Source organism: Musa acuminata, chromosome BXJ1-2 (genome assembly GCF_036884655.1).
Source record: "Musa acuminata AAA Group cultivar baxijiao chromosome BXJ1-2, Cavendish_Baxijiao_AAA, whole genome shotgun sequence".
Classification (NCBI taxonomy): Eukaryota; Viridiplantae; Streptophyta; class Magnoliopsida; order Zingiberales; family Musaceae; genus Musa; species Musa acuminata.
The window spans coordinates 28183085-28205406 of NC_088328.1; the positions used below are offsets into that span (position 1 = coordinate 28183085).

Sequence of the window (22322 nt, forward strand, 5' to 3'; positions counted from 1 at the left end):
TATTATAGTAATATTCATGACCTTGACTCGTTTCTCAGCAACGGTGCCGTTGAGCAACGAAGTGACCACGAAGAAGCTCACATCTCTCTCCAACCTTGACTAGTTTCTCAGCAAAATTGTACATATATATATATATAATAAACGGTGTTTACATATTTGCATATTTGAGGTTAGGATCTGTATCCTTGTGAATGATTATGATAAAGCACATTTAGCCCCGAAGACCATGACGCCTCTTTCTCACTGGTCCAATCTTTATTATTATTTTGGGGCAAAATTATATTTTATATATATATATATATATATATATATATATATATATATATATATATATATATAGGGGACTCATGTTGACAGTCAACAGTCAAGCATAATCAAAATTTAACGACGACAGTCAACTCGTGTTTGACTGTTGACTGTCAACACGATCTTACGATCGTGTTGACAGTCAACAGTCAAACATAATCAAAATTTAAAGGACTCGTATTTGACCAGTGAAGTGGCCCAGAAGACCTCGACATCTGTCACTCTCACTGGTCCAACAAACGAGCGCTTAATTAACGTATTGCGGCAGATACATTACAATCCGAAAAAATTCTCTTAGAGAAAATCATCATCAGACAAGACTGAAGAATGAAAAACCAACACAAACGGACGTTTACAGAGAGAACTAGATGTTTGCACTTGATGATAGAATGATACTGCAGCGGAGAAACATCATAACCTCGAAAATCTCTCTCAAAAATCATATTACCAGACGAGTGCAGAAGAATCAACACAAAAGAAAGCTTATAATATGACCAGATGTTGGAAAATGAAGACAAACAAGATAATGTACTATCTCATGTTTTGAGGATTCTTAGTAGACAACTCTGTTGCATAAACAAAAGCATAGCAACCAGATCAAAAGAAACCGTGCCACACTCGAGAGGGATCGAAGCTGTGAATACCAGCATAGCATAAACAGTACACACCTCACGCTGGCAACAGCTAAATGGGGATAACGATTACAGCACAACTTTACACCTCAAAACAAACAGTATGAATGAAGACTGTTGCCAACTCGCAAAGGTTATCCTCTTTGAAGAACTTGAGAATTACCATTCCGAGAACATCACCTCCTCCATTCCACTTGAATTGCCCTCTCTGTATTATTGTGAAACATTGGGAAAAATGAATTAAAAAAAAATCAAGAACCAAGTAATGGTTACACATCATTGTTTTTAACGGAAAAGGCATACACAATAATTGCAAGAATGAAAATTAAAAAAATCTAAGTGAAACCCAATCAATTACCAGGTTTTCTCTTCTCACCAATTAGGAAAAAGCTTGGTTGGTTATGATTATTACATGTCATTTATTGAACAAAAAGGTCTCCCACCTTCCAAAGACAGATAGGCACTGCACTCTCTTTTCACAGGAAAAGAAGGAAAAAGATGCATGGATACAAATTTTGATTAGCCGTGCGGAGGAGGTCATCATGTGCATGCATAGGCCTCAGGCGTCTTAGAACAGTTGGTACAGATGATTGCTACAAAGCATGTTTGCAGGTTCTGACATCCAACATTACAAGAATTCTTCTTTGCTTCAAATATGGGTTGCAGCCATAGGTTTAGAATAAAAACAAACCTGTTTTGCATTCCAGGAATGCATGGGGGAAAAGTATTAGAAAACCCGTTTCGTACTTCTGCTCCCACTTCCCACATAAGAGTGTTCAGATCACAACGCCAGGCTGTTGTTGGAAGCAGATGGGAGGATGGCAATCATCAAGTATACAAGGAATGTGGTGCTTGGAAGATGAACAATGAAGTGGCTGAAGGATGAATGATAATGGGCACGTGGTCAGATAACAGAGTGGTGGCTAGAGAACATTAGATGGTAACAGGAACAGTGATTGAAGTGAGGATGACGAACTGCGAAGGTGAAATGTAGGAGGTAGACAGGAGTTGCTTTGGATACACGGGTCAGAAGAGAAACAGGAAACGGTGTCCACAGGCAGCAGAAGATAACATGGGACAGAAGAGATGGAAAGAAACCAACAGTCTAGGTCTGAGGAAGAGACAAAAGTGTTATCTCACTCTCCCTCTCAAAAAGCACAGTGGAAAAAATAAAACAAAAAAAAATCTGGTGGGATCAGGCATTTTCATGGAGTCAAAAAAGTTTTCTATCTGGTTGACCCAAACAACTACTCGAGTAACCAATCCTAACTATCTGTGTTTTTTTCCAATCCTACTTAAATTTCTTCATGATTGGATCCTATGGAATGTAGCAACTAATCAGACCCTGAAGACTGGATTCCATGCAACTATAAATGCCCCGGCAAATTAATTCATGAGAGCAAAATGGTTTCAGAAAATTTAATACATAAGATGATTCATATCAAAATATGTCCGAGCAAGATGACAAGGAATGGAGTCATACCACTACCATCTCTTGATGATGAGAAGGATCTGTCATTTCGAATCCCATCCTTGCAGCTTGCTTGGATCAACTTATGTGTGCGCGGTGATTGTGAGCTTAACTTCCCATTCATGGAAGAAGGCAGAGAATGACGACGAGTGATATTATTTCTTTCCAATGAATCAGATCCAAACCTCGGTGAAACTTGTCCTCTTAGCTTTGCCTTAGCTGATTCAGTGGTTGCCATGTAGCTTGGCAACTTGGGAGCATTCTGCAAGGCATTCTCTGCTAAAGGTTCTGGCTTTGATGGGAAAGAGACCCTCCTCTTGCTACTCTTCTGGATTTCATTGCTACTCTGATTATCTTTCGAGCTTAGCTCTTCATTGCAGATATCTTCTGATGTATGCAATTTGATTGCAGGACTGTCGACAATTTCTGGATTCATAGGCCCATCCAAAGCTACCGAATTTATGGTAGCATCGAATTCACAATTACTGTCGAGAGGTGCCACACCTTCATTTTTAATTTTCATTGAAGATTCCTCAATACTGTGTTGTGGTACATCAGATAATGAGGTTGTCACCTTCCTCGGAGTGCAAGCTGGTTTCTGATTTTCAGACTCTGGCTTTTCGGAAGCCTCTTTGGTAGAACTAGATACCTTTCTCAGACTGCGCTTGACCTTTTCAATTTCAGATTGTGGATTTTCCACCATAGAATCAGCAGGAGGGCTAGGCATTTTCCTCGGGTGGCGTTTATGCCTCTCTGGTTCGGTCATGACATCAACCTTTGCAGGCACATTCCTATGAACATTTGGTTTTAGTCTGACTGATTCACTTTCCACAGCACTACTGCACCTCACCCGAGATTTCACATTTAAGGGCTTTTTTGGTTGAGGAAGTGGCTTCCAGAAATATGAGGATGTCCAGCGCTCCAGCCAACTGAAGACTGAATTTGGTTCCGCTGGATCATAATGCATCTGCAATGGTTTTGCAACAGGCAGTGCAGAAAGAAGCTGTGCAATTGCAAATATGTTACACACTTGTCAAGAAAAAAAAATAGTAACCCTAGGTGCCACGACATTGGCTCACATGAATGCAAGTGCATATAGATCTGCTCTTGAAAACTTTGCCTTCTATTCGGACAATTTTGATCCAAAAGAAGTTAAAACCCTATGTCTCTCAAAAAGATATCATATCATGGATAGCAACAACATGATTTTTTTGCCCAAAAATATGATGAGGTGAAGTTTTCCTAAAAAATTATGATCTCATGATATTATTGTAATCCTAAAAGATATATAGTTTCCCTACCTGGCACAAAAATCGGCTGGAAGACAGCTGCACTTTTGAAAAGTCCAACTTCTTGTTATCCTACAAAAGACAATCACCATACTTAAAAAGAATCGAGTTTAGAAAACTATGAGACTGCAATAGCTTACGGTGAAAACTCATGTCATAAAATTTATGCAAACAAGGAGGCTGGAATTTACAGAATAAAAGAAATGGCAATAAATTAAAACAATCAAAGAATCCCTTAAGAACTAAAATCCATCAACAGATGCTTACCACATTCTTCACTCGACGATATTTCGTTCCAACTTCAAGGCCAATACCTGAAAGCCTGGCTCGCTGACCTCGGACAAGAGCTTGAAACTTAACAATGCCCCACGTGCAATGGAGGGTGGCAACTGCTTGTCGCCTCACCAGGTGCCCACGAATTAGAGCCTGCAGTCTTATGATGCCCTTCAGTGCACAAAACGCCCTGCGTGACTGCAAATAAATTCAGATATTAAAACAGAATAAAGCAGATAACCCCATTCATTAAGTGCTCCCATGTGTTCTGCATTATGCATATGAAATCAATTTTTAAGAATTCAAGAGAAGGGATCAAATGATCTCAATAGAAGTGTGTATGACACCTGTTACCAAGAGATTTTACTATAGATGATGAAACAGGATCAATAAAAATTGAGGAAGCACATAGTAGATGCAAACTGTACTTATTCCACAAGAATACCAGAAAACCCCTGAAGGCAGCTTGAACTTTTGTAGCAGCACACTCTTCCAAGACTTGGGTTGCATCACTTGAAACATGAGGTCCAACATTTACTTGGTTCTGCAAACTTTGACTTAAAGGAAACGTGACAGCTCCAGTATTGGAAGTCGAAGCTGTCCTAATTTCTGATGATAGACCACTTGAATTGGTGTTTACTAGAACTGGTTCAGAAATCACTGGAGAAGTCACAGCAAAAAGAGATGGTTTTTTCCCAGCAACATGCACTTTTTCAACTGCAGCTTTCTTCGATAATACATAAGAACATCGGAAGATCAGTTAGTGATCAAGCACTCAAATATAGTAGATTATACATGATGTGCTTGTGCAGATACAAAACTTAGTAAAACAAAGTTCAAAAGTCTTTCCAAAGAAATACCTCACAAGTGAACAAGCTATTTATTTTTACGAAATAAATTTATAAAACTCACTTTGTTTTTCACTCAACCTAACGCCTCTATCATGGCTTCTCCTAAAACAAACTAAGAGAACTCGTCTAAAAAGAATTTTCTTTTATGAAAATCTTGTAATCACATGAGTGCTTGCTTAAATAGACCTCTAAAGCTCTCTAACTACAGGTCCTAACATTTAAACTATCTTCTTAAACCAGACCATATTCAGTAATACAACTGGAAAAAAAAAAATCAACTTAAAACATGACCCCAGCATATTCTTAATATAACAATCTATGGACAAGGATGAATATTCATCCTACTCCTCGACTTTTACTAAATCCTACACCTCGTCATGGCATAATTTTAAACTAAATGATGCTCAAAAACCTAAGCCATTCATCGAAAATGAATTCACAAAAAAAGCCGAAAAGTTGTATATGAATGAATCAAGTAAAGATAGTACAAGTTGTGGCTGTGTAGTAGTATAGACCAAGGCTCTACGGTATTTCATTGCATATATGTATCTTTTAAGCAGTTGCAGTAGTGCATTTGCGCATGCAAGGTGATTTAGGTGTGTTTTATATCAAGATGAGAAACATTAGAATTAAGTACAACCTATTTCCCAAGCAAGATTGCACACAGATGAAGTGAAAGTTGCAGCATCAACCAATCTTCTTCCCCTTTCCATCTCCCTCCCAAGAAAATGAAGAAATCCACCCCTTTTACACTGCTTGTCTCTGAGGATATTAAAGCCCCAGGTTATCATGATTCACCAAAAATGACCTTCATAGTTTTGGCTAGGGCTCGTAAAGTTGATAACTGACATCTCTCACATATATAATCACCTCACTTCTCCCTTTTCTTTCAACTCACACCATTACTGCAATCTCTACAATTGGGTAGTGTCTCTTGAACCTTAGCAGAGGGAAGCATCATCTCTGCAGCATGCACTGAAACACAAGAAAACTCACTGACATTCTTATACCTTTATATACATTAATACATATGGCAATCTGTCAGTCACTTGCGTTGTTTTTGGAATCGTCAATCCTCATTTACATGCTTCAGTGATTACATATGTTCATTGAGCTATATACCTTTAAGAAATATATATCCAACATGAAATATCTCTTCAACTTCCAAATTAACTTATTCCATAATCATGTACCAATTCAACTGAGTAACCTAGCCATTGCACAGGTAACAACCACACAAATTAACAAAAAAAAACAGGAAAATGATAACATTTCTATGGTAACAACCACACAAATGTGTTTCACTACCAGAGCAAAACTTCACAGGAAGAGAGCTAGCAATGAAATTGACCAATTGCAATAACAAGTAGCAAATTAATGTAGTTCATAAAAAAACCCAAAGTCCCAGTTGCATACTGAGCAATCCTTTGCTTTTGATGTATGAGATCTAGAAGCTTTCTTCCCAAAAAGCACCGATTTAATCCACTTTGCAGGAGATTTCCCCATCAGGAAAACCTAGCTTCCTAAATTGCAACTGCATATAAATCACATAGTAGACATAAGACGAGGTAAAAGAATTCTGACCATTTACTAATATTCAAAATAAATCAAAATTGACCTCATCAGTGCCTATTGCACTTTCAATTGAATTAAACACATTTCATATAAAGACAATTGTATTCCAGTGTTATAGGAACAGTGATAAATCAAAATATTTTTTTTGATTTGCCGTAAGAATTTAATCGCTTGTTTACAAAATATACCTGAAACAGCAAATAGATTTCGGCGCAAAGATCGATTTGGGAATTTTTTTAAAAAAAAATAAGATAAAATTATAAAATAATAGCAAGTGGACTACGCCCACATGAAAACAAATAGAAAACAACCAGACGGTAACCTAACCCTCAACGACAGAAACACAAAACCCTAATCCCCTCCTGCATCAAAGCACCAAAATAAAACCCTAAAATGCATATCCTTCAGGATCGATCATAGCCGAGAGAGCTCACACTGAAATCCACATGCGGCAAACCCAAATCACGACCAGAAATCTCCTACGAATAAGCAACAAATCCCCTGCTCAAGTCCAAAGCTCTTCGAAAGAAACCAAAAAGGGAGGGGAAAAAAATGATAGAAACGTCGAGATAGAAATGGAAAAGGTCGAGATCAAGCGGATCCGATGCTCACCGAGAAATCGAATGAAGCAGAACTTAAGATGGAGCTCGGAGGCAAGACTAAGGGCAGATGAAGAGCCTCCTTGCGAAAGCGTTGCGGGAAAGGCAAGCGGCGAAGGGTCAGTGAGCGAGCTCACAACGGAGAGTACGAAATATGAGCAAAAGCTAAAGAAGGCTAAAAATAGAAGGCGGTGCCGTTGGGAAGAGAAAAGTGCCGTTAGAGGACATAAAGTAAAGGCATTTTAAATGGCGTAAATTTGACTGCACACTACTCTGCGAATCCGCTGTATCACCCCAACCAAAGTTTAGGGTTTTCCGTTCCATAGTTTCTTGGGACCCCGGTCGCAAGGGATGTTTCAAATGGCGAACAATACTGAATTCTGTTATGTATGATACAGATAATCCTCATTCCTCTCGGACTTCCCCGCTTACTGCGGTCTTTCATTTTTAGCCCGCTGATAGCCTCATGTGGAGATAGATATTTACGGCGCTGCCCTCGATTTCAGGTCCTGAAGCGACCATCCACAGCGTTCGATGGTTCACCGATGGATCTAAACCGTCCGTTTAATGGGCGACTGACGCAGTGGGGTCCGCGTTCGGTCACGTGTGCCCCGGAGACCAGACGAAGCAATGATGTGCCGCGTGCCGGCTACGGAACAAAGTAATTCCAGCTGCGCTGACAGGTGATCCTGTTGCGTGTAAAAATAGCAGCAATCAGATCTTTTTTTCTTTTCTTAGAATAAAAGCGAATTCCGGAATTAAAAAAAAAAACCAATACTTTTTTTTTAAATAGCGCCTTTATTTTTTTAACATTAATTTTTTTATAAAAATTAACGTGTCAAGTAACGTCTCTAACTTATAAAATTCTTACAAGCATCACGCTTATACACGAGTAAGTTAATCTTGTCAGTTACTTACGATGCGTCTGAACGCCTTTGCGCATGGGTCTGTCGATGCTTATGAGAAGTGGTGAAGGTGGCTAGGGTTGGTATGGGCTCTTGTGATGCTGTTGGGGTTCAACTACGGTGTAGAGGAGGAGGAGACAATGATGAAGATGGAGGTGATATTTTTACTCAACTAGCAATGCTATGTGAGAATTTTTAAAGTTAAAAGAAGCTACATAGGAAATTCAATTCTTAAAGTTAACTTTAAAAAGAAATATTTTTATTTTTTTATGATTTTCCTAGAAACTATCATTGTTTTGGGTAATTTCTAAACAATACTCCCTCTTTTGATATTTTTTCTGGATAGTACCCTTAATTTAAAAATATCCAAGTTGCCCCTCATAATTTTTTCACATGTTACGGTGTTTTGATCTTTTACCATGTTTTTGATCTATTATAATGGTATAACCATCGTAATTGTAAAGCTTATTTATAAACACTATAAATGAGCCAAATGAAATCATTTGATATATTAGAAACCATTTGATATATGATTCAAATAGGTACTTATAATAGTTTAGGAACTAACATCACCCAAATAAAAAATTAATTAGATTATTATAGTGTTTTTATCACCACAATAAACGTATTATAAATATTATTGAAAAACACAACAAACTAATCAAATAAAACACTACAATAGTGTAAAACTAGTAAAAAGAAGATAGAAAATTTTACCAGGAATTTTTTAAAGAGTAATTTAGATATTTTACAAATTAGGGTCATTGTTTGAAAAAAAAAATCAAAATGGAGAGTACTAGTTGAGAAATGCCCAAAATATGAGTATTTTATAAAGAAATCATTTGTTTTTTCTTTCTTTTTCAACTATTATTATTTGATCCATTTAAATAAAATGATAAATTGTTTAGAACTTTGAAAGTTTTTACTTTTTCCTGCTTAGTATTTCTTTTTTATTTATTATTACATAGTATTCCTTATTTTCTAGAATATGATATTATTCTTGACATCCACCCATCGACCACCACTTTGACGCCTTTGTCCCTCATCCACCATGACCATTATTGTTATGGTATTCTTGTGTTGGATTCCAATAATTGCAATTGTAATCCTACGAGGAGATCAATAACGATTCAACAATGCCTCCTTACCCATCTTTCTTTTATCACCTGGGTCTCCTCAAACTCAAACTCCATATTTGTCACACTATCACGACATTTGCTTCCACTCCCTCATCATTGCTTGATCTAAGGAGCAACTCCGGAAGGTGGTGTGGTGCCCACTCTGTAGGGGAGGAGGGAGGGGAAGCCATGGTTGTCTCGTTCTCCTTTATCAAAGTTAATAACGAGGACAATGGAGTAGAAAGTATGAATGTACTAGTGCCTCGATGGTAGCGGATGAAGGTGCAAGTATAGTAGATAGATGAGGACAAAGGCGATAACATGAAAGCAATGAGGTCTTGTCATGGCACAAGCGAGTCAGAGATCAATATAATATTATCTTTTAGAAATTAAGGAGCACTCCATAGAAATAAACTAAGAATTATGTATTTTGGAAGAAAAAAAAATTAGAGCATTGTTATTATGAATATTCTTTAAATATAATTGAATGATATTTAATTCAATGATTCGAAATCTCATCCAATAAATTTTATATTTAAAATAAAATTTTAATTATATCAAATATAAGATTCAAATTTTTATGGATAACTCTAAACATCTAAAATATTGATTTGTTATCCGACTAAGCTAACCGTATATACAACAACAACAATGATAATTTTTCAAAGATGTCAGCTAACTTAATAATAAAGGCTTTAATAATATATCATAAGACTCTATGTTTGAATCCCAAATTTATCACTTATTTTTTTTAAATATATAAAATAATAATTATTTTATGGTCAATTGCATAAATTTTTTGCCTACATAAAGCTCTACAAAATATCATATTTTAATTTAAATTAAAAATATTTTAATATTTTTTATAGTTTCTAATAAAATATTTTTATGTCTCCCTTTACCTCTACTCATATCAATCATGCTGCATATTTCTCTCATCTTTTCTTGATCATTCATAAATGTTTTTTTGTATATTTCTATAACTTCTCACATCAATCTTAGCTTTCACATAATACACACACACACACACATATATATATATATATATATATATATATATATATATATATAATAGATAAATTCCCATCTATCTTTTTGAATTTTACTTTATGTAGCTTCCCATTCATCCAATTTGGCGATATCCACAGTTCTACTCTTAGTATTACAAAACTACACCTTATATATGCAATTAACCACTTATATTTATTAAGAAAACAAAGGAAAATCAATTGTAATCAGAATCCATTCCAATAGATATGCATGATGAATCCTAAAAAGGCAATTCATTAGAATTGAATGGTAAAAGGACAGCGAAGAAAGGTAATATTGTGCGATTGAAAGTAAAAATTAGGCCAATACTTTTTTTTTTAATCTACTTCCATTGTTTTAATCCCATAGTGACATGTCTAACATACAATACCTCAAATATAAATGTTTCTTTAAAGCTCATCATGTCACCCAAAAAAAAAAAAAATTACAATCTATGGTATTTGCACCATACTGTTTATAAGACTTCTATGATCCACATGGGAGAAAATTATGGTCAAGAATAATGTCAAAACAAACTAGATGCTGAGAAATATTGCTTGTTCACGAGCTACAATTCAGATATTAGTCAACTTGGCTTATGATATCATCAGCCCACTTCTTAATATCCTATGAAGGCTGACACAATAATTTTCTTAGGAGTCCTGCTGACATTATTATATTGTATAACAATACCCTTCTCAGCCACAGAGTTCAAAACATGCAGTTACGAGCAAGAACACATACTGCAAGTAGTAGCTACTAAGCACTTGCACTCGACTGCCTTCAAGTATACTACTTAATTGCATACGACAAAGAAGTCACAGCGCATCTATCTCCGCCTAGACTTCAGAGAGACTTGACCGGGCCCCACGTCCGCGTCGACATCCACCGCGTCGGGTAGCTGTACGTCGCGTCACTTTACCACGAGGATTAGTGGCGCGGGAGAGTGGCCCCCGTCCGCTCCCGACCGTTAAAAACCACGTGGCGGAAGAGGAATGCTTTTCTTACATCAGGAAGGCTTGCTCGTATTCTGACCCAAACGATCATGACCGTCGATCACCCTCTTTGATTCGTTTCCTGACGAGGGTGTCGGTTTGGGTTACGACAGAGAAGTGTCGTGAAGCACTCTTCTTTTTCGTTCCTATTTTGAATCCCCCAAGCCGTAGCCCATTCCCGCTCAAAACCCGAGTTCGAATCCAAAACCTTGGGCCCCAGCACCACTTCCGCTTTCGTCTATATAACGGCCCCCAATTAGCATCTCGGTCACTCTATTCGTCCTACAATCGCAATCCACGCATCCGTAACTCCACGCGCCGCAAGGGAAGAAGCATGCAAGCCGTCGGCGATCAATCCGCCCGCCAGGGTAACTCTCCGATCCACCTTCGATGATTTATTTCTCTTGATCTCGTCTTCCCTTTTCTATTCCGGACTTTTTGATGAATTTTCTGGGTTTGTAATTAAGCCCCCGCGGTCATGGGATCATCGAAGTTGCGATACGCGCTGCGATCCGCCGCAAGGTCCAAGGACGGGAAGCCGTCGGTTCCCGAACCTACTGTCTCATCGGCTCCAAAGAGGTTTTCCCCCCTGATGCTTATTGCGCTTTTGGAATTTAATTCATTGCTTAGAATCGAATATGATTAGTGCTCATAACGGCAAAGATTTGGTGGTGATTAGCTTCAATTTTTTGGTCAACATGAATTCATATGGGTTTAACCTTTAGGCACGGTAAAGGAAAAGTATCTACCACAAGATTGATATGACTCACAAACCGGATTAATAGACAAGATGATGTTTGATCTCAATATACTGTATATCAGACGACTTTAATTCAGCAGCGATCTGCTCTCGCAGGCTTCAGTTTTGAACATAGTAGTGGGCTACAGACAGTTTAGGACTTGATCCTCATGGTTCTGCCTGCAAATTTCTGCTTGGGCAATTGCAATACGTATAAGCTCCATTGTTGTTGATATTGATATGTTTATGTTATGCTGGGTTGGCATTTCCAATTCAAATTTTCTTGTCACCTCCTAGTTACAGTTGTCATTAGCATTGCTCTCGTAGATTGCTTGTTACGAAATTTTTATTGCCATAATTACGCTTTTTTGTGTTATAATCTAAATTATGTACAACTAATAAGTATCTATACTGAATTTGGATATTTTGGGCTGGTGCATGGAAAACCAGAGTGATTCTTTTGCAAAGGGGTTGTTTTGTCTTGGACAATGGCTTGCTGGTACAGAATAGAGTGCTATCACACATCAGTTTTGTCTATCCTAAATCAAAGATTTAACGTCTTATGCCTGTAATGAAGGCAATTACGTTCTCAAGACGAGGCTTTTTTTTTTAAAGACAAATTACAGACGTCAGTTCCTCTATGGTAATAATAGAAAGTAGTGAAAAGTGAGTTGGATAGCTGGGGCTAGTTGATATTAGATGTTGTAGCAAAACTTCTCTCTTTGATCATTGGATGGTGGGAGGACCTCTTATATGTCTGATCTAGAGCTACCAAGATATGTAGTAATTTGGAAAGTTAGAAGGAACTGTTTCGATTGGTATATTGAAGGTTTTTTAAATATCAATACAAATTTCTATACTAGGGGGCTTAGTGCCTTGTGCTGTTTTCTTTCATGGGCAAGCCGTGATGCCTCAATGAAGGTGCTGTTTTGTAATTTGACTGACCATAGCTCAAGTTATGAATATAGCCTGGTTCTTTACAGGAAAAGGCTACGGATATAGAAGCTTCCTACATCTTGCAATGACGAGATCCTTGCTTTTCTCTGTACCCAGGAGAAACCATATATACATTCATGCCCTTTAGGAAGTATGAAACTAGGTGACTAAACTTTTTTGCATAGCGTTCAATATTCTCTTGTTTTTTAGCTGTCATTAATCATTTCATATGCTGAACCATTTCATGCACTTCGAACACAAATTTACTTGAGATTAAATTACCTATATTTTGTAATGACGATGAGAATTCCATTGACACTTGTATATTCTATATGAATGATTTCAAGGTTTTAAGTAGAACTGTCATATGAGTTCAGACTGCAAACGGTTCTCTTTTACCATCCATACTACTTAATGATTCCATCAGCTGATGATTTTGAGTGGGACTTCTTCAAGGAGATAACATGTTCGGTTCTTATATTTAAGAGAAGAAATGTTATGTTGCTAGCCATCTTCTTTGTAACAACTTAAGACTCGTAACAGCAATTTATTTTATAGAGGAAGGTCATCTCCTGCAGTAAGCAGGAGTGTAAATGTTCTCGACCTATCAGGAAAGGACAAATCTGCAAAACCTTCACGAAGGCTCTCGATTCCAACCAAACCTGCTCATCCCCCTACTATCAAAAGCATGACTCCGATATCAGAGGCTAGAGCAAGAATATCCAATATTCAGGGGAAGAGTGATACTCCACGGTCAGATATATCAAAGTCCATGACCAAGCGGAAATTCAATGTCCTATCATCTGTTTCTTACTGGTTAACACAGATCAAGCTGTCAGAGTCAGCTTCATGGCATTCAATTTCACTTGGTTTTTTCAAGCTTGCACTGGAATCAGGTTGTGAGGTAAGTCTTCAATATTATCCTTGTGCTGTTTTCACCATAATCTTGTGATTATCTTATTTCATCAAGGAAGTTGTTTCTTGTTGCATGCTTCTGCTTTCATATGTATAGTGTGCTTTTTCTTATTTAAAATAGTCTATTTCCTCTAACAGATGCAACTGTAATTTGGCCTTGTTCTACACTAAATGAATCTACAATTGCCTTTATCATGTATGTGCTTACAATTCTGCATGTCGTTGACCAAATTTTACAGCCTTCCAGTCGAGTGCGAGAAGAGCTTAAATCATACATACAAAGGCATAACCTTCTGGCTGAGCAAAAGGAGTATGTCAAAGACTTGCTTCAGAACTACAATATAGTTGAGGATTTGGACAAGTTAAATATTTCGGAGAGCTGTTCGAAGTTACCTGAGGAGGTAGCTCAGAAATCGGACAAGGACAGAAGCAAAACTCGAAGTATGAAACCCAAGTCATTAAACTCAGAAAATCTTGCTGTTGTTGCAAACTCAAACAATAAGGACATTATTCAAAGGAGACAACCTACATATAAAAACCGAGGCTTGTATTCCAAAGATGCAGTAAATTGTGTGCCTATGAAAGATACAAACAATATTAATACTCGGAAGAATTCTCAGAAACCCAGGACAAAACCTGTCAACGAAAATACAGAAGTTGAGAGTTCACAAAATCCTACAGAAACAGGTAACAACATAATCTTCTTCAATTTTCTTCTATTTCATGCAATTCCATGATTCGAAACTTAAGGTTTTTATTAAAAATTCTCCTAAGAAGGATTATGATGAGACGTTATTGAGCTCTATACTTGTTGTTTTCTAGACTAACATCCAAGTTGCATGTAAGAAGAATTTAACAACGAAGTGTTCCCTTACAGCCCGACTCATGGTGTTCTTTCATTGATTAGTTGATCGCCATATAATCTGCATTTGTTAATATTACCATAGTAACTTTGCTTCTTTTTTTTCTTCATTTCTTAGTTATTTGTTCATATTATTTTAGAAGGAAGGATAGCATTGTTGGTATTTAGTATATGAATATTGCCTACAAAAATCTGCAAAATTTTCATTACTTCGTTATTTGGTGTTTAGGTAATAACGCTAACTCATCACCTGTGGGGGAGACATTGCATGAAAACAAGGAGAATACGGTATATAGATATGATTTAACCTCTAGCGAATGTTGTTTGTCCATTTATTTTTATTCTTAATTGTTTCTTTCCTCCCCCTAATTATAGCATTCATTTGTTTGCAGGATGTCATAATTGAGGAAACCATCTGTGCTGAAGAAATTCAAGTGAATTAAACCAACTTCATATTCAAATTTTATCGCTGAATGTGAGTATTGTGGTTTTTTAGTTTGTAAATGGCTGTCTTGATGGGTTTGTGAGTTTTATTGGAGACTTTTTTCTACAAAAAGGATTAAAGGAGAAGTTTGTCTTCTGAAATTGTAAGTGTGTTAATCGTGCTTGTAGTGTTTTGTCAAAGTGAATTGCAAATTTATTGTAGTGTATTCTACTACTTCCTTTTCTGGATAAAGATGTCTCATCTGCCTTGCCTTTTTGGCTTTTGTTCTTTCCCTGTTCTCAGACTTTCCAAGAAGCATTTGAGAATCATTGATTTGGTTTAGCCTGATAGATGCCTACAGAATGCTGAGACCATGCTAGTTCAGATCATCGTTCCTCACAGTTCCCTGTTCTAATCTGATCTTTCTTATCAGAATCAGTGCAGGTGTTGATATTTTACATCATAAGCCAATCTACACTTTTTCAAATTGAATTTGTTTTATGCAATTATATCTCAGACCAGAGAGGATAATGACACATGTATTGTGTTGTATTATATCAAATCACATCAACAAGCTAGGTCTTAATATCTTATTTGCAACAATGCATTTGCTCATTTCTCATATCTAGATGTGTGATGATGTAGATTCCTTATATATATATATATGAAGCATGGAGCATATGACAAGCATTGGCCATTAATTTGCACTGATGTAGAGATGACAGCAGAAAAGTCAAAATAAGTGTTTGTTCTGACTTGGATATGATTTGATATGCTTATATAATTTCATGAATTTACATGAGCAAATATAAAATAAATTCACATTATTTCTCTGTGACGAAATGATATGCTTATATAATCTACCAATAATTCCATAATATCGAAAATAACTCGGCCGATTAATCATCAAAGCAATGAGAATTCTCAGAAACATGGGGATCGTGGATTGATTCGTGCGCACACTCGCGGTGAGCAAGTGTGGCTCTGATTGGATTCCCCTGGGAGAATAACTTTTCCACGAGCATCCATGTGGAGGACACGTATTGTGTCGTGGACTGCCACGAGCAGAGGGAATTATAATCCTGACACATATATTTATGTGCATTATTTGTCGTACCCGTAAACAGTGCTCTTCCATTATTTACTCCCCATGTCCCATGCCAGTTCACCCCCGCAGGTGTAGGACTACAACTCACTGACATCCACCCAGTAATGCCGAGGACCACCGTGGCCTCACACCACCTAACCCAACCTTAAGACCAACCACAGGGAAGCATGAAAACACACATTCTGATGTCTCCATTCACTCTCACCCACTCCAATTATCCATGTACTTCTTCTCCCTCCACTTTTACTTTGGTAATGCAACTTTAACTGATGTCTCCATTCTCGTGGGTGTATGACAGGCTTAAGATTAGACAAAGTGTATATTATTTTTACTGGAAGGAGGTAGACCAGTTTGTGTCAAACTTGCTTTCAGATTACTTCTTCATCTCATGGAATATTTAGTGCTTATGATGAACACTTCACAAGTAAGCATTAGGGCATTGACTTCAATAAATCATAGCTGGATCTGCTCATCCCAAGTAAAAAAGCATGGAGAGGTGTTTGGGGTCATTCTTGCTTTCAGGTTACTTCACTTAAGAGCTGTGCATCTCTAATTTTAATCACTGTTTCTTCACCAGTAAGATTTAGAGCATTAACTTTCACAATCCCTAGCTGGATCTACTCATCTCAAATGAATCACGGAGAGAGGAAGCCCTAAAGAGTACCACACTTTAGAACAGTCTCTTGGCAAGGAAAAAAGAGTCAGTGGAGTAAAAGATTGTATTAATCCAATCTGATTTCAAGCTCTTTCAATGATTAATGCATCCTTATTATCCTTTTTTTTTGTATGATAGTACACAATCTGCATATATTCAAATAATCTTTAGCTACAAAAGAGCTGTTTACTGCAAGAATGAGAAAGAAATTTTGCTGATGAAATAATTTGTGCTGAATACTTTAATGTCAACCATCCCCAACCCAGAAAGGGAAGCCATATGATAATAGTACGGGGCCTCTCTGGTGGATGCTTCAGACCTGCAAACGTAATAACAGTGACTTCTCCATTGACAGACAACTCACTATTCCTTTCTTTGACGGACAAGAGGAGGACTTGGGTCAGGGTGGGAAATATATAGTAGGTTGTCAATACTATTCCAAGACTCAACTTTGACTCTCTCTCTCTCTCTCAGAGATATTGCCATGGGGGAACATTGAATTCGTAATTGACTCTTCTAATTTCCACTAGTGATGAATGACTGCTATTATTATACTAACATTTTGAGCTATGTTTAGCTCAAATGATTAGAGCCTAAACTGCAAAGTTAAATAAAAGATAAATAAGAATACTAATTATCAAAGCAATAACTTTGACAAATTGCTTTTATCCACTCTAAGAATACTAATTGTTGCGAGTGATGATTTTTATAGATACATTTTTTGTTGCAGATACAATATTCGGACATTGCTGCTTTGGGACGATGCATATTAAACTTGCCAATTTATCTGAATCATTGTACGTAAAATTTGCCTTTTAATATTTTTGGTTTTGTCATATAATTCTTCCATAGAGAGAAAATTAGAGAGAACAAAATCCATGGCTTCAGCTCTGCTTGGAGGAGTCGGTGGTGAGTCGCGGACGAGATGATGCAACGGCAGCAGCAAGCTGTAAAGTAGACACAAACACCCAAACGCGTAGTCCTACGCACCGTCATCGATCTTCTTCGTCTCTTTCCACTTCTCATTGTGTCCTCGCTCCCAAATCATCACTCGCCTCTGCTACGCCGTCAACCCGCACTGTGGGATCTTTCGCTTTATCCCATTCCACCATGAGATCGATCAACTCTCAGCAATTCGTTTCTCTGACTCCCTCGCTCGAGCTCACTTCGGATCACATCTGTGCAAGAAGATAAGCTTTCCGCTTCTTTCTCTTTCTTCTTGAGGGAGAAGGGGATAGTGCATGAAGAGCTCTCATTGCGTCGGACGCTGAAGAATAAGCGCCGATAAAAAACCTGCTTTTGCGTTCCAAATCCTCATAAAAATGGGATTTTTATCGCTTTCGAAGCTTACCTCCTCCGCCGCGCTTCTCCTCCTCCCCCTACTCTTCCTCTTCCTTGCCTCGGATGCCCAACAGCTGCCCAATTCCCAGTCCAAGACGCTGCTCCGCCTGCAGCGCCTACTCGAGAACCCGCCGGCCCTCGCTGGCTGGTCCCGCGCCACCGACTTCTGCTCCCTGCCGCCCTCCCCTTCCCTCACCGTCACCTGCTCCGGCGGCCGCATCGTCGAGCTCGTCATCGTCGGCGACCGCCCTGCCTCGCCCGGCGCCCCCAACGCCCTGTCCCCGGTTTTCTCCTCCGACTCCCTCTTCACCACCATGTCGCGGCTCCCCAGCCTGACTACCCTCTCGCTTGTTGCCCTCGGCCTGTGGGGGCCGCTCCCGGCGAAGGTGGACCGCTTCCCCTCGCTCAAAGTTCTCAACTTGAGCTCCAACTACTTCACCGGAGCCATTCCGATGGAGATCTCGACGATGTCGAGCCTCCAAAATCTCGTCTTGAGCGGGAACTCGTTCAATGGGTCGCTTCCTGATCTCAAACCCTTGGCTGCTCTCGTCGAACTGGATGTCGGTGGGAATCGCCTCGGCCCCGAGTTCCCATCCCTGAGTACTGGCATCGTTAGTCTTGTCCTCAGAAACAACAGGTATCACGGAAAGATCCCGGCAAATCTCACGGCCTTTCATCAGCTTCAGAAGCTGGATTTGTCTTCCAATCGACTCTCCGGTTGGATTCCGCCATTGCTGTTTTCCCTGCCGTCAATCCACCACCTGGATTTGTCTGACAACACGCTGACCGGGCAAATTCCGTCGAATGTTTCATGCGGCAGTGTGCTCGGATTCGTTGATGTCACAAACAATCTGTTGGTGGGAGGCCTGCCTTTGTGCATGCGATCGAACTCTTCCAATAGAATGGTGTTGAGCTCAGGGAACTGCTTGGATGTAGGGGGTATGAGGTTCCAGCATCCGAATGCTTACTGCAACGGCGCAGCATTCGCGGCGATCTTGCCTCCGGCGAACAAGATCAGTGGATCTAAGAGCAATGTAGGTGCAATATTGGGAATTGCCGGGGGTGTCGTCGTCGGTGCAGCATTGCTGGGGTTACTCGTCTTCCTTGTCTTCAGGAGTTCAAGAACAGTGGAGTCCAAAGCCATTGTCTTGTACAAACCAGAGGCCGCAAAATCTTTGCCTCAAGAGACGACAAAAACTCCAGCTGATGCAAGTAAGGAAATTAATCGTCAAACTTATAATGCATATATTCTAGAAACAATCTATATATTATCATCACAAAAGTTTTTCTTCTGGATTACTTATTATTTTACTGTTATGTGATCTCATACTTGCTGGATCAAATGGGAATCCTTGGTAAAGGGCATATGTCTGAGGCAGTGAGGATAGGAACTCTTGGGCTAATACCATATCGAGTTTTCAGTATGGAGGAGCTTCAGCAAGCGACTAATAGCTTCAATCCATCAAACTTGATTGAGGACAGCGCACGGGGACAGGTACAAAGTAGTAGTAGATCAAAGATGATCTCTTTATCTCTTGCACTGATGTTGAATTCACAGCATGTTTAACTGGGATCAAAAAAAAAAAAACACTGTTTTAGTTGCCTTTTTTTACTTTGAATTTTTCCTGTCATCCAAGTTATTGATCTGTAGAAATTGGAAGATCCCATAAGCATAATAATATATTTGGATTTTGACCAACCTTATTCTACCACATACTAGTTCATTATAACGGCAGGTGAGTTTTAAGACATAAAGGCTGCAAGTTCTTAAATCATTAACTAAACAAGACCAAGAACATGTGTGTGCCATATATTAAGATATTTTGGCAAAGAAAATTACATGTATTAGTTTATAAATTAAAAAGCTATAAGGATGACTTGTGTCTTCTGCAGTTCATTTAAAGAACTTCTGAATGTTTGTTGTTGCCTTGTCATTTAGTGTAGAGAAATAAAAGCTCTGTTGAAGTACAGAATTTTCTTTTGGGCTTGCCGACTTGTGATTGTGTTGCTACTGTTCAGTTTTACAAAGGCTGGCTCCAGGATGGCTCCATGGTTACAGTGAGACGATTGAAATTGAATCCAAGGTTTTTGCCTCAAAACCTGCCTCAGTATCTGGATCTCATCTCAAAGTTCAGACACCATCATCTGGCCAGCATTCTTGGCCATTGCATTGATAGCAGCCAGGATGGTGTCAACATTACGACCATCGTATTTCTTGTTTCTGAATACATCACTAATGGAACTCTGAGGAGTCATCTTACCGGTAATGAGAATAGCAAGAATTGTACTGCTTCTTATATGCTATCATTCGAGTAGTTCATATTGGTTCTTGCTTGTGCAGAGTGGAGGAAGCGTGAGATGCTGAAGTGGCCACAAAGATTAGCAGCTGTTACTGGGGTTGCACGGGGAATCCAATTCTTGCATTCTGTGACAGTCCCTGGTATTGTCGGAAATGATCTCAACATAGAGAATGTATTGCTGGATAAAACTCTCACAGCAAAAATAAGCAATTACAACCTTCCTGTGCTGCCAAAGAACAAAAACAACAAGGTAGGGCAAGTAAAATTATGATGGCTGAGGTAGTCCTAGTTTGACCTTTGACTCTCTTTTTTGTATCTTTCAGATTGGTGGTTATGAGAGTCCCTTCATTGCAGTGGAGGATAGAGATCCTGGCAGGTAACTTGTCATTATCTTATCTTTAGAAGTGGACAATGTAATCAATAAAATTGGAAGAATCCCATTATGGATGATGTGGTCCTAGATTTGACATATTGTGAGATACAATTTACAAAGTCTGACACATCTTGAGATTGTTTTTCTTTTTTTTGAGCATTTGGATGCAAATATAACACAAAATACAAAACAGATGGGAATTCATCCTTGCTGAAACCAAGTTGTCTTTCTTGAGCTTGCAGCATCTACGGTCTGCAGCATGGTGAAAAAGACGACATCTACCAGCTCGGGCTCATTCTTTTGGAAATTATCACAGGAAAACCTGCTGGATCCAAAAGCGGGGTGGATTTTCTTAGATCTCAGGTACATGGACTTCACTCGGTCCACAGAATTTGGCATCAGCAATCACTTTTTACTTTTGATCACACTATTTTGTGAAAACTAGTTCTTCCCATATCAATTAGCACTTCAGAATTGCCCTATTTTACCTGTTCTGACTCTGAGCAACGGGAAGGAAAAACTTGCATAATTGCTAATGTAGAAGTTAAATTTGTCAATCTTCTGAATTGGCACATATTACACACAGAAAAAGTTCCTACTCCTTGTCAAAGTTTAATTACTCATGAAGCTTCAACATATGATTAGTGGAATTCAAATCGTTCATTGTTCGCTTCAGCTGCAGAAGAGCTTAACAGATAGCCCTCCAGACCTGAGAGGCATTGCTGACCCGACCATTCGAGGCACCTTTGCTGTCGACTCCTTAAGAACGGCAGTTGAGATATCCCTCAACTGTGTATCAGGAGATCCAAACCAGCGCCCTTCGATTGATGATGTCCTCTGGAATCTACAATACTCGGCTCAAATCCAGGATGGCTGGGCCAGCAGCGAAAGCCTAAGCATCCAAGTCTAGTTCTTGTGATTCACTTTGTTATATCTGTTACATTGTTGATACTACTGTGGTTCTTCTGTTGTTTGAAAGAAAAAAGAAACTTTCAACCAGGCAGTGAAAAAGATCTTTGTAGATTTGCATGCACAACTCATGAAAGCCATTATAGTTGATTGGGTACAGATTGTGATCAAATGTTTAAATGAAATATAGGCTTTACTAAAATCCATACTTCAAATCTTTAATGTTTGGAGTCTTGTTGTTAGCTTATAGTGCACATGATCTTGATATAACATATAGTATACCGAGTCGGAAAAAAATTATGAAAAAAAAGGCAGCTCAATAATGAAAATATTTCGATTAGGATTAAACTATAAAGAAAATGAATATGATAAATTTGAGTTAGATTGGTTGATATATTACTAATCCTAGATATTAAGTGTATGTAGCAGATACGAGGGAGTGGATTGCAATGCTTGAGCATCTACATACATACTCCAAGATGGTCATGTGTTGTGTGGTTCACAAACCCTGAGATTTCTCCTCAGATGATGATGAGGCAGAATGGGGTTGAACAACACCAGCGGCAAGTACATTGTAAGTTTCAGCGATCAAACATATTTCCCCTGTCAATTCTTTGTAATCAGTAACGAAATTCTACTTATTTAGTCACCATTGAGGTTTTGCATTTGGATCGAAGTATGACTCCAATTATTTTTAGATGATTTGGTGCTCTACAA

General features: G+C 38.5%; 3 protein-coding genes across 4 annotated transcripts; 2 read left to right on the top strand and 1 right to left on the bottom strand.

Annotated features, from left to right (window-relative positions):
* Nucleotides 1-772: 772 nt before the first annotated feature.
* LOC135607386 (protein IQ-DOMAIN 31-like) lies at nucleotides 773-7187 on the bottom strand. The gene is made up of 7 exons (XM_065099163.1): nucleotides 7010-7187; nucleotides 6239-6356; nucleotides 4417-4698; nucleotides 3966-4169; nucleotides 3711-3770; nucleotides 2422-3412; nucleotides 773-1146 (listed from the first exon to the last, which is right to left on the bottom strand). The coding sequence occupies exons 2-7, from the start codon at nucleotides 6326-6328 to the stop codon at nucleotides 1115-1117; spliced, it is 1659 nt and encodes a 552-aa protein (XP_064955235.1). The 5' UTR covers nucleotides 6329-6356; nucleotides 7010-7187; the 3' UTR covers nucleotides 773-1114.
* A 4137-nt stretch (nucleotides 7188-11324) lies between these two features.
* LOC135607390 (uncharacterized) lies at nucleotides 11325-15163 on the top strand. 2 transcript variants are annotated; one of them, XM_065099170.1, is made up of 6 exons: nucleotides 11325-11411; nucleotides 11511-11622; nucleotides 13262-13622; nucleotides 13873-14320; nucleotides 14725-14783; nucleotides 14888-15163. In XM_065099170.1, the coding sequence occupies exons 1-6, from the start codon at nucleotides 11378-11380 to the stop codon at nucleotides 14936-14938; spliced, it is 1065 nt and encodes a 354-aa protein (XP_064955242.1). In that variant the 5' UTR covers nucleotides 11325-11377; the 3' UTR covers nucleotides 14939-15163. The 2 variants fall into 2 exon arrangements, with proteins under 2 accessions (XP_064955242.1, XP_064955251.1); XM_065099179.1 differs by having other exon boundaries at nucleotides 13277-13622.
* A 2411-nt stretch (nucleotides 15164-17574) lies between these two features.
* LOC135607404 (probable LRR receptor-like serine/threonine-protein kinase At1g14390) lies at nucleotides 17575-21695 on the top strand. The gene is made up of 7 exons (XM_065099195.1): nucleotides 17575-19235; nucleotides 19385-19518; nucleotides 20043-20286; nucleotides 20365-20573; nucleotides 20647-20699; nucleotides 20939-21059; nucleotides 21373-21695. Exons 1-7 carry the CDS (start codon nucleotides 18005-18007, stop codon nucleotides 21604-21606), a joined length of 2226 nt encoding a protein of 741 aa, XP_064955267.1. The 5' UTR covers nucleotides 17575-18004; the 3' UTR covers nucleotides 21607-21695.
* Nucleotides 21696-22322: the final 627 nt, after the last annotated feature.